Source organism: Poecilia formosa, unplaced genomic scaffold (genome assembly GCF_000485575.1).
Source record: "Poecilia formosa unplaced genomic scaffold, Poecilia_formosa-5.1.2 Scaffold53, whole genome shotgun sequence".
NCBI classification, from domain to species: domain Eukaryota; kingdom Metazoa; phylum Chordata; class Actinopteri; order Cyprinodontiformes; family Poeciliidae; genus Poecilia; species Poecilia formosa.
The window spans coordinates 1,831,402-1,848,216 of record NW_006799992.1 but is presented as its reverse complement, the minus strand read 5'-3'; the positions used below and the strand labels follow the sequence as shown (position 1 = coordinate 1,848,216).

The 16,815-nt window shown below is 37.3% G+C and overlaps 2 protein-coding genes across 4 annotated transcripts in view; both read left to right on the top strand.

Moving 5' to 3' along the window:
• Positions 1-3,126, top strand: part of mtmr9 (myotubularin related protein 9) — a 10,499-nt gene extending 7,373 nt beyond the window's left edge. Inside the window, exon 10 of the mRNA XM_007552944.2 lies at positions 471-3,126. Within this exon, the coding sequence (XP_007553006.1) occupies positions 471-634 (164 nt within the window). The 3' untranslated portion in view covers positions 635-3,126. The remainder of the gene's footprint in view (positions 1-470) is intronic.
• Positions 3,127-7,879: 4,753 nt separating this feature from the next.
• tdh (L-threonine dehydrogenase) lies at positions 7,880-14,550 on the top strand. 3 transcript variants are annotated; one of them, XM_007552942.2, is made up of 9 exons: positions 7,880-8,048; positions 9,972-10,166; positions 10,527-10,569; positions 10,697-10,767; positions 11,077-11,226; positions 11,463-11,635; positions 11,755-11,845; positions 13,124-13,393; positions 13,539-14,550. In XM_007552942.2, the coding sequence occupies exons 2-9, from the start codon at positions 9,980-9,982 to the stop codon at positions 13,676-13,678; spliced, it is 1,125 nt and encodes a 374-aa protein (XP_007553004.1). In that variant the 5' UTR covers positions 7,880-8,048; positions 9,972-9,979; the 3' UTR covers positions 13,679-14,550. The 3 variants fall into 3 exon arrangements, with proteins under 3 accessions (XP_007553004.1, XP_007553005.1, XP_016527440.1); XM_007552943.2 differs by lacking the exon at positions 7,880-8,048 and adding an exon at positions 8,817-8,908; XM_016671954.1 differs by lacking the exon at positions 7,880-8,048 and adding an exon at positions 8,967-9,021.
• Positions 14,551-16,815: the final 2,265 nt, after the last annotated feature.

The following is a 16,815-nucleotide window of genomic DNA, read 5'->3' as shown; positions in this document are numbered from 1 at the left end:
AAACGTTGTGTTCCAGGTGTAGCCCTAAAATGCATCCAGGTGTGGGAATGAAATTAACTCAAATGTGTCATTTAACCTATGAGAGCTTTCCAAAGACAAGACATCATCCTCTTTTTTTAGTTTCTCACATTTATTAGAGACTGTAATCATTCATTCTGTATGTAAACTTCTGATTTTTGAAGACATTCTGACAAATAATTTTCTCATTATTGGGACATTTAACAAATATAAATAATTTTGGTAAATCTAACAGACATAAAACAAGAGAACTTTGGTCTGACTTAAGTTCAGACAGTGAGAAATAAATGAGTAAGTGTGTTTGTATTTGAAGCATGTAAATATCTGGTTTCAACTGTATGTTATACATACGCACTGATCAGGATTTTCATAGCAGAACATAATTGTGTGAGACCATGCCCGTATTGGATTTTCTTTGTGAGTCACCCTGTCGTCCTGTTATTCTGTTCCAGGAGTTTTCCTTCGCTGGAACCGCTCGTCCAAGTGTTTGGATGAGGCTTACGACGAGATGGTGCACATAATCGAGTACAACAAGGAGCTTCAGAACAAAGTGAACAGTCTGCGCCGGCAGCTGGCTCAGCTGGAAACAGACGATCCTCTGCTGAACACGCCATAGGGAGAGAAAGGTTTAAAGAAGGAGAAAATGTCAAAATAACTACAGAAAGGTCACATTCATCCTCTCCTTTAGGCTTTAACCAAACTTAAGTTGGTTTCAGATATTTCAAGATTTTTAAATGAATTTAGTTGATAATTGCGCAGTGATGATTTGTGGGGTTGATTCTGTTGATTCTTTAAAGCATGTGGTTCTGATGGGGGCTTCTAGTCATCTTTCAAGTAAAACATTTCACCTGATCGTAATCATATGTTGTAAGATATGGAGCTTTGCACATGCAGGAAGGAAAATTCTTAATTATGCTCAAGCTTATCAGCTGAATTTACATTTGTAAAGCGTCATCAAATGTAAATCCTACTTATTGTTGTCCATATACATTTGTAATTACTTCATGCTTTAATTAGTTTTTTTTTTCTTCTTTTTTTTCAGAGAAACTGTGTTTATGTTAATACAGGGTTCACATTCCTACCAAGCACGCTGCTATACGCAAGTGCTGTAAAAGCACTGCATAGTTTCTATGGCAACATGGGTGGTGCTGTAAGGTGATGTATGACTTTTTCAGCATGGTCAAGTAAAACGCGTAGGTTGGGTCAGCACCTTCTGCACCATACAAAAAGGGAGTTTTATGGAGATTTCCAGCCAAATTATTTTGCATCTGCTATTGACAAATTATTCTCTGGAGTTCTGGTTAGGAGCAGTAGCAGTGCTCAAATATCAATTATCACATCCCTACCTAAAATGATACTGCTAAATCATCAGCTGTGTTGCTGGAAGATTTTAACGATGGTACTAAGTGCCTTGTGGCAAAAAGAGTCTGTTTCTCAGAGTTGATCACACTGACATTAATCTGCTTGAAAATACACTGAGGGAAAATGTTGCTTCAAACACCGATCTGTATCTTGGCACCTACAATTGTGTAATAACTGTTAAGTTTGTGGGCAAAATACATGTTAAACATTAGGTACTGATGCACTTTTTAAATGAGTTTTATTTTGTGTGTACAAAGCCATACTAAGTCTCAAAAATCTACTTTTCTTATGTTTTTTAGTTTCCAAGAGGTGCATTGAAAGAAAAAAAAAATCATGGTAATATTTAACATGGATGTTGATGCATACAACGCATTTCATCCAATGTGAAAAACTGGCTTCCAATGAAATCCCAAACATGGGAGTCATTAGTTGTATTTTCTTTCTTTTGCTTCAAAGTAGGTTTATTTCTTGGAAATATTTTTTTCTTTTTCAGTTATTTATCGTTAAGATGCAGGTTTTTTTTTTTTATGTTTGCCAAACTACCATGATCTTAGAATCGTTGAAATAAAATTTTGAAGAAGTAGAACAAAGTCAGGGAAGAACCAGTTTTTTGTTTACACGTGGCAAAAAAAAAAAGACCAAAACAACATTTTTCTTTCATCTTTAGTGAATTTTGTCCCCCTCAGACCTCTTTCGCATTTCTGTTTAATTGCTTACATTTAGCTAAGCAAACAGAAATCAGCGCCATCTTTGTAACCTGCAGCTGGTAATAAAACACTAAAAGTTCCAGTTTAAAATTAGTTCTCCTCTTAAGTTGTAAATTCCTGCGTTGGTTCTCCTTGTGCTGCCAAAGCAGCTCAGACCCATGAAATCAAAAATGTTATCAGACATTGGGGATGTTTATTTTGGCCTTGATGATTGAAGACTGTGCTCTCTGTCGAGCATAGTTACTCCTCATGCACGCCATCGAATTTAATCTGTCATGGAGATATGGGATGTAGCAACCTTGAGGATCTCTCTCTAACCAGCTTTGCAGGGCATTGGAGCATGTGGTAAAATCAGGATACAAGTTTTCCCATCGAACAGTGGTGCTTCTACCCGTCAGTCGTAATGTGATGGCCTATGTTTGTTCAGAACGCTTTATGTTGCTCTGCTAATTTCATCTAAACATGGGTTAGTGGGCAAGCATTAAAAGCACTGCGGTCATATTTTAAATGTTTGTGTGTCAATATCTAAATGGGTTAAATGTTTCTTTGTTTAAATGTAATCTGCACATTATAGTTGAACCGGATAATGTAACAGTCACACTAAAGCTCTTTAAATCGCATTGGTAAGAAACAGGACTTCATTCAGCTGCGCACTGTTTGTTGCCCTCTGCCAAATATCCATCTCTATGTTTGCAACAGTGAAATGGTAGTGTAAGCCAAATCAGCGGTGTGGTGTGTAATTGTACAAATTTAAGCTTGCACTCGTGTGTCTGAGTGATTTTTTTGTATCTGTAAAGAATCAGTGAACTCTAAAAAAAAAAATAAAAATAAAAAATAAAATAAGGATTAAGCTTTAGACGGATAATAATTTTGTCTGTTCTGCTTACTGACTTTGTGCAATGCCTTACTGTAAAACCACAGTCCATCTCAGTGTGTACTTTTATCACTGTTGATTACATTCTTAAGAAATCACCATTCAATTGTATTCAATGTTTTGTTTTTTTAAGTTTGAAGACATTAAAATATGAAGTTTAAAGACAAAAATATTCGTCACTGTTTTGTTCTCACCAGTCCATCGGATATCCGTGAAAAAAACAACAAAAAAAAAACACACACTTAACCTTACACTCATGTCTTTGGATTGTGCACTGAAAAACCTATGCATGCACTGAGAGAACATGCAAACTCCATGCAGAAAGAATTCACTTAGCTTTGTGCTTGAGCTAAAAACCCTCCACCTTTCATGGCATTCCTGGTTAGAGTTTTATTTCTTCAAAAATAAGTTTAAAAACAAAATCTGACCTTTGACTTGAATAAATCTATTCATTTGAAAAGAAATGAGTGAGACTCTTAATTTGTTTTTCACAAAACATCGGGAGGTTATTTGCTGTCAGCTTCCCTGAAATGGTGGGTGTAGGGTTAAGGAAGAGTTCAACTTAGATGTGATAAAATATGATTTTAATGCTGGCTGCAGATAGTTATCTTTCAAAACAATAGTGAAAGTTTACAGCTTAACTTGTCTTCAGTATGTCTTTGGTCAGGCCCTGTTGACCTCAAACAACCTTGAAAGATAATCACAGTATGTGCGCACACGTGCTTCAAAATTTTCTTCACTAGCTTAAATTAAATGAGATGGGCTGACTCAGTTCAGCCAATGGTACTGAGTCAGTCCTACTGGCTGACGCAATTCACAATTTGCATAAACATTAAGGGAAGCATTTTAAGCTGTAGTTCACTATCAAATTGTTTGGCTTTGCAAGGCTGCAGAAACATTGTTCCATTTCTCTTTCAGCTTGGATACAATCTGTTAGAATTGAAGGAATTTTGTATGACTCTTTGTTTTTATTAGTAATTTCATTGTTTTGACACGCTCCCAAAGCTTATTTTATTTATTAAGTATCTTGCAGTAGTTCATAGTTAAATTATGATTGTTGAACTTTATTTCCATCTTAGCTAACTGAGATGAGGATGAATATGTTTAATATTATATGCTGTTGTGTATAATGGAGGATCTGTAATGCTGTGGGCCGACTTCTCTTCCAAAAGTGCTCGGAACCTTAAGGTGCATTGATTTATAAAATGTTTTAAATGTTTGGAAATTTATATTAACATATCTGCTAGAACATTTAAATTGTGTTGCTGTAGGGTCTTTCAGTAGGACAACTATCCAACACATTGTTTCTTACAGGAAAAAAAAAAAGTGCCAGTTTTTCTCCAAATCAACATGGAGATGTGTCACTACACACATGCAAAACCTTTTTTTCACAGTCATCTCGGTCCTCAGACCAGTCCAACAGAAAAGCTGCAGGGTGAACTGAAGATAAATATAAATATGAGGACTGTGGTCAAACTGAAGAGATTGTGAAACAGAAATAGCTAAAACTTCATTTCCCTATAATATGTATTAACCTTATTATAGGAAATAAATTCTTCTCTTATTGGCAAAAAAAAAGGACTGTACAAAATTTACTGGTAATTTTGGCACCGGTAAATTTTGCTTGACAGTAACAAGCAGTGTGTTGTTGTTATGTATGTAACTTCATAATTAGCTTACATGAACAAACAAACCATGTTACGTGAGATAGAGGAGCAACTTTATTAGTGTAACTGCGGAGGGCATCAGTTTCAGTCTGGCCCTTCCCCTTCCCCTTATAACTTGTTTCAAAGTGAGTAAACAGCAACCCAGGAAGCTCCCCATTGCTGTGACGAAGCAATCAGCTGATGATGTGTATCAAGAATAAATAGCTAGAGAGCAACTGCTTTATACAGGCATGTATTGGCAGTCACATTGTTTATCGCTCAGCTGCGCCGCTTGCAGTCTGTTTTCCATTTTTTAACTTAACCACATGTAACCAAGCAATTTATGAAATTATCTTGAATCAATTATCTTCTCTAAATTTTTCTAAAACTGTATATTAGTTCTTAGAAAAATGTACATTTTGAAATTTTGAAAACTTAAAAAAAAATCTTCTCCACCCTTCATTATAAAAAAAGTAAATATAACATTTTGCTGTTTCTCTAAATTATTGTTAAAATATATTAGAGAGATTATGAATTAAACATATCGTGCTATTAAAATGAGTTTTATTAGAGGTTTTGATTGGGTTGCGCAGGTTTTACACGTTTAGTTTTACCCTGTGTTTGGGCTGGAGTATTTCAAATTTGGCAACAGTAGCTAACGGCGCCATTTTTGTTATTAATGAGCGTTACGCGCATGCGCCATGGTGGATTAAAAAAAAATTTAAAAATGACGCAGCTTCTACGTGAGCGTTTTTAAAAAAAGATGCGGCCTGCACCTTGCCGCGCAGAGACCAAAAACTGTCGGTCTGATATTCATGAACTTTGGGAACTTGATTGAAAATTATATTTTCTGATCTCCCAAGACGCGGAATCTGAGTGGACGCCCAGCCTTATGACTGAAACTTTTGAAATCGTATCGGTGTTTATCGAGATCTAGTTTGGCGTCTTGTACTTGACCTAGGAGTAGGCCAAAGTGATGACAAGTAGGCCGCGGGAACGCCGTGTTTGAAATCGCTGCGTTGATTATTCGGTAAGTTATTTTTCGGAAACCTTATTTTGAGTTGTTTGTCTTTTTCCACCGATGACGTTAATGAAGCAATTGTTTGTGTCTAAACAGAGCAGCACACAAGGAGAGACCCGACCATGGCCTCTCAGCGGCGGTTTGTTTGGTTGCTGGTGTCCCTGAAACATCTGAGGAGATATATTGGCATCTGGAGTTAGCAGTTGATCGATTATGGATGTACTACAATCAAGCTGAGGAATCGCTTCCGTCAAGCTGAGGATTCCCTACAAGGTGCCTGGTGGATCCGCCCGACCCATCAAAAGTTGGTTAGGTCAAGCAACTATTTCAATGGAGGGTCCATTGGAATAGTTGAGAAGACATCTCAGGGTAGGAGCTGTTGGAGGGTTTTGCTGCTGATGCTAACGCTGTTGAAGGCCAACCTAGGCCTCTTGGTGTGCTGGTTTGGTTTGGTTCTCTTCTGAGAGTCAATGAGCTGAGAAGGATTCTGCTGTTTTAAAACCTTCAGTCTTTGGATTTTTAGTATTTGAAGCAGTTGCTGTGATCTTGTGACCTGTGGAGGTTTAGGTGTAACAAGAATCTGATATCTCGAATCTGAAGTTCCTGGCTCAAAGTCAGTTGTCATGTGAAAGAAAGAAGGCTGCCAAGGATTTGGCAATTAGAGGCTATAGAAAGTGATTCGGTTTAGGCTTTGTAAATATCACTATAACAATCCTTGATAACATGCCTACTTATTAGTACTAATATAATGTGGCTATTTTGACATTGGCATAGCTTCATTAGGAAAATATTTATCTTTCCAAAGAATATCAAATATGTTTTTGGGTGAATATAAGGTCTTCAACATACATAATTTTTTTTTTTTTACCTATTTAATATTTAGTTTGAAACAAACAGGTACTAGGTGAGGGATTGGACCAAGAGCAGCCCAAAGATCGCTTAGAAATATAAACATAGAATGTTCCTATTTAGAGGTGGAGATATAGACAGGGTTCCAACTTACAACCAGAGTTATAGACAGAAGTCAGAGTTTCTCCTAGTGTTTTGTGACTTGAAACTTTCTTGGCAATCTTTCCATACCTGCAGCAATTAATGCTGCAGGTATTTTGCTGTTTAAGTAATATTTAAAAGTGAGTTTTTGAAAAGTGATTTTATTCTTGAGTTGTTAAAGGGTTTGACTTGGAACCTGGACCTGTCCTGTTGTCGCCTTCCCATCCTCAGTTTCCAATTGCATGATTTGTTTCTCTGTTTCTACCAAAAACTAGATGAATAAAGTTTTCAATCCGGTGTTTTGTAAATAAAATTGTTCTTTTAAAAAAAGATTTAGTTGAGACCAGAAACTTCATAATTCCTTTTATTTTGTAGTTTCTGTTTATTTATTTAGGATAATTTGAATGTCTTCCAGTTCCAGTAAAATGTTCATTAGAATAAGTAAGTTAGCACTTACTTCCTAAAAGTTAGCAGGTGGGGCTAACTTTTGTTAGCACTTAATATAATTGTTTGTGTGCTAGAAGTGAGCTAAAGTTGGAATAATTTGTTTGTGCCAGGTTGTAAATATTTATTTTGAAGCATGCTGGTAGCTTTATTATGTGAGATATTGAAGCCGTGTAATAATAGCGGAACAATAGTGCATATTAAGCATATCCTATCATTTGAGGTGTACAGTGACCTGCGCAATCCGGTGGATACATTGTGGATACGTTGCATTTGACAACAGACTGCCATACAACGTATTCATGCGCAAAAAGAGCTTGCGGTGAATGATCCGCAGATGTTTGTGTTGAATTGAATTTCAATAAGAACCTTTCACCCATCTGATATTTATTCTCTGTATTTAAAATATTTTTTTAAAAGGTAGAATATTCTCGGAAAAGGATTAGTGCAAGCACCTGCGATAGCTTTTCATTTTAAACGGGTAGGATATTCTGATGAAGGAAGTGATATTTTTGTGTTTTTGTCGTGTATATAAAGTGTTCCAGTGCTATGCTAAGCATAACTCCCAAGCTTCCACTCCAGTGTCGTCACTCAAAGAATGTTATCCAACGATAATATTTGACATTAACACAACCTGCTGTCGTTTTCGATTTGTAAACATCACGGTAGAAGTTTTAGACGCGTAGCACCGCAACGGTAGGAAAATCTGATGAGGTAGCACAGATAGTCAGAACACCGCACCTCCGAGGCTCCACCAATCAGAGTCCACCCCGGGCCGGCACCCTGGAAGCAGATGGCCGCTGATATATATAGTAGAAGGCGAGGCTGATGCAACACCGAACTGAGATAACACCCGAGCATCACGTCAGCGCGTAGGAGGAGCAACCCAAAGCTGGAAACCGCATCACTTATTTCGCTGTCTTTTAAAACCTGGTCAGACATCATCCTTGTTTCTTTTTTTTTTCTCCCATCGATTCTCATAACCGGTGAGTAATCTATTCTATTTTATTTTATTTTTTTTTTATCCATTCAAGCTGCAATTTTCCGTTTCATTTTAATGTATGCAGGCTTTTCAAAGAATTGTACGAATTAGCATATTCTCTACCACGTGCGCTTTTTTCACAATGAGGTAAGCGTGCTCACGTTACACATATTTATTTATTTATTTTTTTTTTAATGTAAAAATGAAACATAATTTTATTGGGAAGAAGCCTATGTTCTTTAGCAGAAGGTTTAAGATGACTCGGACATCTTCACCCGGCTTTCGGCCTGCTTTTTGTATTCATTTAGAAAAGGAAGAAAATAATTTAAAAATATTTCAACCCCACTATATCTAATTAAACGCTGAATATTGTGATATATAATGTTTTAAAACTATTGGTAAGGTAGCGAACATTTATTAAACATATCAAAGATGAGGCGGAGGAGGAGGTCTCAGATATTACACAATTGGCTCTCCTGATGTCTGCGTAATCTTACTGGAACGTGCGTAAAGGAAGTTGAAGAGCGAGTAAAAATCAATAACTTTTGTTATCGAACGTTTTATTTTCTCAGAAGGTTTTTCTTTTTTCTTTTCATCTTTTTTTTGTGTCCTGTAATAGAGAGTCCCTTGCATCTCTTTAAGGCGCTCAAGACAGAGTAGTTTAAGTGATTCCTAATGCCTTCCAAAAATATTTCTAAATCCGGTCGTTGAGGTCGCCTACCTTGTTCTTGGCACCGTTTTCTTCTTTGTATGTCACTGTACGCCCTCTCTCCCTGATTGGCTCTCTCTGAAGGCAGGGCAGTATAAATACTCTCACGTTACATGCTTTCCAACTTTTTGGAAGCCACAAGTTAGGACCCTGAGGTAAGTCACGTCTGTCACGTCAAGGATGCGTGGCGCAAAAGTCGGGTCGATATGCAGAAACACAGGGGTTGCAATGGTTTACGCTATGAGTCGGTGTCTGGTTGGGGTTCTTTGTGAGATTTTTTATTTTTTAGATTTATTTTATGTATTAAATATTTTTGTTACATTCAAACGTCGTCGCTGATGCGTTAATATTCATGGTGCAGAAGCCGGCACAAACTATAAAACAAACCAACAGCACAACCACAAGAATTCAAAGCAACAGCACAATGTCAGGAAATGACAAAATTATGTCTGATTTAAATGTGCATATTATTAAACTGTCTTTGGATTTTTTTAAAATATCCTAATAATTCATATGTTCAAATACTCAAACAAACAGGGGGAAAAAAAGCTGATTTGATATTTTGGACATGAATTTCCGAGCTGTAGGGCCAAAGAGAACAGACTTCCAAAAATTGTCACAGCAAAGTACCAACAACAGCCTGCAAATTAATCAATGCTTGTACTTTTCGCTATGGAGTTCATGTGCAAACAAACATACAAGAATTCAGACGAGGATTACAAGTTAATATGAGCCTCCATTGGTTCCTCTCCTGGTCTCCTCTGTTGTGTATTTCTCACTGTTATGGTTTTTGGATAGCCATTGTCTATTTTGACTTTCCCTCAGCACAAATATGACAACTAGATTTGAATTATGATCATTATATAATATTTCTGAGAAATAAAAAAAGTTACACAAATAAAAGAAGAAAAAAAAAAGAAAAAATATTCCAGAGTGAAAGTAGTTTTCAACCCAGCTTTGGTGACATGCTGCTGGTCAGCTGGCTGGCTAGAAATAAAGTTACGGTATGTTTGTGCTTTCTTAGGGCTATGATTGCAACAGAAATAAGACAATCTATCCTATATTTAGAATTTTAACTGGAAAAAACAATCAATTATTTCATTTTGAATGCAGATCATGTTATCAATTTTTACTTCACTCTGGTATTTTACTGAAGGCAATCTTCTGTAAAAGTCTTGTACCATCTCTTATCTACTTTTTTTATTTTTTATTGTACAGGTTCCAACATGCCTGTTTTCAGAAACCTCACCAAGGTAGCCAAGCAAGCCCTGCTGAGCACCCCGGTGTGCGGCTGCCAGCCCCTGACGGTGGCTGTGCGCACCATCAGCTTCTCTCCCCGGCAGGTTACATCGGATGCAAGCTTCCACTCTGTGTCTTTCTCAGAAACGGATCACCCCAAGGTGCTAATCACAGGTATGGGGCATCTCATTTTGGCAATATTTTTGCTCTGTAATCTAAAGCAACACAATGACTTCCTGAAAAGCAGTCTCCTTTTATTGCTCCTCAGTTAAGATGAGACTTGTGAATGTAATGTGTGAGCTCGAACAAACTGTGCTCTGAAGGAACTTAAACAGCAGTGGGATTTGTTGGCAAATAAAGCTGGAAGCGGTTTCTGGTTGAGCACAAAGAGTTGAAGTCAAGTGCAGCAGGAGGGTTTTCTTATGGCCCTCTTTTGCAGTTGCTCAAATCTCCATGGAAATAGGCGCTGAAGATCATTAGCTACACCTCATTGTTTCGGTGCCACTTCCTCACATGACTCTGTATCATTTACAGGTGGCCTTGGGCAACTTGGAGTCGGGCTGGCCAAACTTCTGAGGTCAGAATTCTCATTTGTTTTAACAATAAAATTCTGCAAATAGTTTCACAGCTAGCTACATGTGTTATATAAGCTGTAACCTGTTTGTAATGCATTTTATCTCTCCTAACTCTTAACTCCCTTGCAGGAAGAGATTTGGCAAGAACAATGTCATTCTGTCTGACATCAGGAAACCTCCCAATAATGTGTTTCACAGCGGTGAGTGAGTAAGCTTCAAGTGTCTTCAGAGATGTTATCTCCTCAGTGTTTGGTCAATAGACAACCTCATTGTTCAACATAAAGTTCCTTGATTGAGCATGTGACTATTGCTGAAACCTTGAAGAAAGTCCTTTATTTCACAACAGTTATCTTCGCAATCATTACAACAGGCTTTTAGCTTTCTTTAAAATGTTCACATGTAGAAATGTTAAAACCCTAAAGGCTCTTCTATGAAAATCACTGAGTGTAATCAATTATTGAAAATTATTGAAGTAATACTCACTTTTTACATTAATCTGCCACCATCAGGTCCCTTTATCTACTCAGACATCCTGGACTACAAGAACTTACGAGAAATTGTGGTGAACAACCGCATCACTTGGCTGGTTCACTACAGCGCCCTCCTCAGTGCAGTCGGAGAGGCTAACGTGGCCTTGGCACGCTCTGTGAATATCACTGGTGAGTAAATTAACTTAGACGTGGTGGCTAAAATTAAAAACTTTATTTTTCCAAACCCAATGAGGATAAGAGGATAAGCTACAACTCTACAAGATTAGAAGCAGGACATTTGTACCCTAAATATTGTACAAATAGCTGAAAATGCACATACTCCACTTTCTTGAAACATACTTTTAGAATGAATTAAAATGGCTTCATTTCAAATAATGATGGCATTCTCAATTTTTCCTATTTAGGGCTTCACAATATCCTGGACATTGCTGCAGAGCATGGCTTGCGGCTGTTTGTCCCAAGCACCATCGGAGCTTTTGGTCCCTCTTCGCCCCGTAACCCAACGCCAGATGTGTGTGTGCAGAGACCTCGCACCATCTATGGGGTGTCCAAAGTTCATGCAGAGTTAATGGGAGAGGTGAGCGCTTAATCTGTATATCTGTTGCCAGATTATCATCAAATTATAATGCAATCTCCTACCAACCTTAAACTTATTGAAGTGAGCATTTTCTAATACACTTGTTTTGGACTTTTTAGTATTACCATCACCGCTATGGCCTGGACTTCCGGTGCCTCCGTTACCCAGGAATCATCTCTGCAGACTCCATGCCAGGAGGTGGCACAACAGGTAGGAATGATGAATCTAAAATTAACTATGGGAGTTCCTTAAGGTTGTTATTTATCTCATCATTTGTTTTTTTGTAAAACAAAAACAAAAAGCTTTAAGCTTTATAAGGGCCTTAAAGAGGTTTAAGCTCTTTCTGAGACTTCATAAGAACCTGCGATATATTTAGTTCTCTGCAACGGGTTGCAGAATATAGAATGGTGATCATCTTTAGATCATAAATTTGCTTGTTTAGTTCCTCTATAAATCCTATTCCACGTGCCAGAGAATCATTGGGCAGCATATCAGCACAATCCTGTTGCTCTATTAATGTAGCTGGAGAATGTTTGAGATGTAATGAAAGTGGTCCGCATATGTTATTAGATACAACCTAGTCAGATTACCGTCACAAGATGTTGGGGAAAAGCGACGAGGTGTGTGTATCAAACGTGACACCAACACGTGGAGTTGTCACAAGGCTAATAAAAAAAATAGCACATCTGACATAGGGGCCAATGTTTGTTTTGAATGGTTTTCAGTGGTAACAAGTCAACATTTTAAATTGGATTTGGGGGTTTAAAAGAAGTGGAATTGATATAATAAAAAGTAGTAGTTACAAATCCTTCATACTCTGGGTTTTGCTAAATAAATCAATATGCAGATGACATGCTTGTATTCTTGAATGAAAATCATGTAAATCTGTGGTAAAAGTCTATAACTAATGAGTCAATTATTATTCGAAGTAGTGAAACTAATGTTTTGGACAAAATTAAAGTGTCTCCTAGTGGGTGTATAAAAGGATTTTTTGGTTTTTGTCAGTGTACCGGATAAACTTTAGTGACCGCATGTAAGCAACCCTAGTTGGTGGCAGTCAAAGTGACATTTGGAAATGTGTTTAACATACTTCATGTTATTAAAACATCATAGGGAAGTGAAGCATGAGATGAATAATGACCTCAGCTGGTGTAATACCTTTCCCATTTAATGAGCTCTATTTCGGTGTTCTAGTCCTTGTCATGTTGCAAACTTCTTAGGCAGCCAAATTCAGAGTTTTTGTATTTTTATGGCTGCTCTATCCTTGTCTGCATATTTCTTTTCACACAAATAGACAGCCATCGCAACCAAACTCTGTCAGCAATTGGAGCTTTTTTTCTTTTTCTTTTCTTTTTTTTTAATAAAGTGTCTTGCACTTTAATTTAGTACATATTTATTATTTCAAGATTAACTAACATCAGAACTGCTACTATAATAATGAAAAAAAAAACAAACAAAAAAAAACGATTTGATTCTGTTCCTGTCCAGACTATGCAGTTCAGATTTTTCACGATGCGATCAAGACGGGCAAGTTTGAGTGCAACTTGAGGCCTGACTCGCGGCTACCCATGATGTACATCGACGACTGCCTACGCGCCACCCTGGAGGTGTTGGAGGCACCCGCTGACACGTTGAGCATGAGGACATACAACATTAACGCCATGAGTTTCACACCTGAGGAGCTGGCCCAGGAGCTCAGGAAGCAGATGCCGGAACTGGAGGTCACGTACAACATCGACCCAGTACGACAGGCAATTGGTAAGAATCTATAAACTAACATATTTTAGGAATTTTTGTGCAGATATTGATTTTTTTTTGTCATTTTGGTAACAAGAGTGTTCAAAACTCATCAACAAATTTTATATTTTATCTACTTTTTTTTTTTTTTTTTTTTATCTTGTAGCTGATAGCTGGCCCATGGACTTTGATGACTCCAACGCACGGAATGACTGGGGATGGAAACACGACTACGATCTCCCAGAGCTGGTCCAGACAATGCTTAACTACTTAGGTGTGGAAACGTGCATGGCTCATGCCAATTGAGAAGCCCTGTTAAAGTATATATATATATTTTTGTATATAATGTAAAATTTTTACCCAGGAGAATAGAGAAACTTGGTCTGTACATAATTGTTCTCTCAATTCTCTGAGCAAAAAAGAGAAGTAAAGGGCTGTGCTTGCCTGCTACATGGCTACCATCTCTACAGAATGTAAAGGTGAAGTACAAGAGAAAGATAACTTTCTGTTGAACATCTTGTTTGCTCGCCTTTTCCTTTTACTTCTTGGACATTTAGGTTACAAAGTGAAAGGGTGAGGAGTCTGTGCCGGGTTGAACCGCTTGATCAGTAGAAATTGATTACTAGGAGATTGACCTGCATCTGGAGGGAGTTGCAAAACATTTTGCAACGTTTTCTAATGATTTTCAAAAATGCTGATTGTGCTTTTTTTTGTTTGTTTGTTTTTTTTTTTGTTTACCTGTGTCAGTTGTTTGTTTTTTTTTTCCAGGAATGAAACTTAAGAGTACAAGCTGTATCTTTGATTGTACTGTATGTGAAGTGACTCAGCGTAAAGATCTGGGGAAATGATTAACTGATACTACTCAGTAATTAGTTTATTTTTCATATTCTGTTATTTATTCTTTCCCTATTAAATGTTTGGAAGCTCTGTTGCCCTAAATCATTTGATGATCTGTTCAGTTTTTGTTATTTAATATTTTTTCACCAACGTTGACATTATTTTGACAAACAAAAAAAAAAAGACAGACAATGGGAAATGTGACTCCACATGTCACATTCATGCTCAGAAATATTTAGGTAGTGTCTGCAAAATAGATTACTCGTTTCTGTGTGTATGTGAGAAATTCTGCCAATTCTTTCAATCACGAAAGAAATTTCACAATAAATATTTTCCATATATTTTCTTGTTTATGTGTAGTTTTCTTTGGGGAGGAAGGTTGTCTAATCCTTGCAGTTTCTCTCAAGTCATGTGCCCAACATACAAAATACTGTGGCTGACAACTAACACTCCAAATACACCTGCAGCATAGCATAACATTGTGGTACCCAGGTCACGCTGAAGGGATTATTTTCTTCAACATGAATAGAGAAGCTGGTCATAATAAGCTAAAAACAAGATAATACGGAAATGAAAAACCTGTTAAAGACTGAGAAAAGTCTTGCGATTTGTACAGGGGTTCGAACAGTTACCCTAATCAGCCAGAGCTGAAGTTAACTTGAGTCATTTTAACACGTTTGTGTGTTAGAATGGCTCAGTTAATGGCCAGACTCAAGATTTGTGATCTGTGGCAAGATTTGAAAAACTGATGCTCACAGATACATACTCCTTACATACAAACTGACTAGCCTTGAACTGTTTTGCTGTTTTTAAATAAATGATTTGGGTATGTAAAATAAATGTAAAAAGAAAAATCAAAAACAAATCAACAGTTTCCTGTCACTTCACCAGGAAAACTGAACAATATCAAAGGATGTAAATCCTTTTGCAAGGAACTGTATTCCTCACGTGTGTAGGCTGTACCATAATGTGCATGCATGCTATTCTGACTGGCTAAAGTTTGTGTGGTCAAAGAAGCGAAATTACGCCCACATGCAAATGTAGATTTTGTCCGTCTTCAATGGAAATGTGAGTCAACCTTTGGGAATTGCTTTCAAAGTTTTCTGAGAAAAGGGATGGCAAACAAGGAAATGTTCTTTTATTTTGTGGCTTAACCTGTTGAAACTTTGTTACGTAAGGCGTCTTTTTAGAAGTATGCACACATACTTGGAGTCTAGCTTCCCACTGAGCTCCTCCTCGTGCCCTGTGGGGCCTGGTAGTTTGTTTATGCATTGTGCTGCAGATTATGTTTTACTGCAGGAGAAAATAAAGGACAGGAACACTATAAGAGCTGATGTTCCCTGTGAGGTCCTGTCGCCATCGCAACGATGCCTATCTCTTACCCCACACATTCATGTAGGGGGGGGGGGGATTTTCTGGAAAGTGTAACACTTACAGTTAGAGTGACCAGGCTGCTGAGTCATTCAGTCTGGCATGACTGTGATGCTTCACAAGATATGTTGCCAATATATGCAACTTCATGACTACATATCTGAATAATTAAACCTCACACCTGTGCACCTGGCAGTCTTGGTATGTGAACACAGCAGCATTAACCAGTCAAGCCTGTGTTATGTAACTTTGCTCCAATCCCAGGAAATGGTTTAGGTGTAGTTTTTGTATTAGATAAGAGTTTCACACAAACCCAATCCAATCCAGTTTGAACCGGTATGATCTGAAAATAATATCTGTTATTAGAACAACAGAAGAGGGGAATCATGTTTGTTTTAATCCAACAAGGGGAGTCTGTGCAACTTGGGTAGGATTTTGTATCCGGAGAGAGTGCGATATATTGCAGTTTTAAATTTGCAATATGTCAAATTTTTTCTTTCAGAGTCAAGTAGTAACTTTAGGACTCTAAACAGCAGCCGTCTCAAGCACATCTAAACAGGTAGAGTGCATGTATATGTTAGGTCAAAGTGATAGCCAAGTCCCACCACAGGGTGTGAGTGTACAAGTTGTCTCCTGTTACTTTACAGACAGGAGCTATGTGTGTCTCACAGGAGTACAGGTTATGTAAGAGTGACTTTTGTATTCAGTCTGGGTGTTTACTCTGAACAAAAAGATTTTGTTGCAAAAAGAAAATTATAGCAGTGCAACGTCTTTTGTGAAGCTGGTGATTTTTTATTTTATTTTATTTTGGAGTTGTTGATAAAAAAAAAATATATATATTTTACCATAAAAGTGTAAAAAAAAAAAAACACACAAAAACATAAAACAAACAAAAAACGTTTTATCTAAACAGTTTTCCGTCTGAATTCTGATATTAATTTATTTCATAAGATGTTGTTCATACTTCATTCTATCACCTGTCTACCCAGCCCTAACAAATCCTCACACCATGATGCTACTGCCATATTTTGATACAAGGGTGACGTGATGAGGATGCAATGTTAGTTTTCTGTTACACATAGTGATTTGTACACTTTAAAAAGTTACATTTTGGTCTTATCTGACACCTTATACACTGTACCATTGCATTAAGCCTCTCCATGTCTGCTGAATGCTATTTCCTAGTGTTCTGCGAGAAACATCTGAGGCCTTCACAGATTAATTGCATTATACTG

What these genes read in the sequence shown, in the direction of transcription:
- tdh (XM_016671954.1), top strand. Translation starts at nt 8,982, where the DNA reads ATGGTTTACGCTATGAGTCGGTGTCTGGTTGGGGTTCTTT. An exon ending in GCCAGGAGGTGGCACAACAG is followed by an intron (nt 11,846 to 13,123) that starts GTAGGAATGATG and finishes GTTCCTGTCCAG; the next exon opens with ACTATGCAGTTCAGATTTTT. An exon ending in CCCAGTACGACAGGCAATTG is followed by an intron (nt 13,394 to 13,538) that starts GTAAGAATCTAT and finishes TTTATCTTGTAG; the next exon opens with CTGATAGCTGGCCCATGGAC.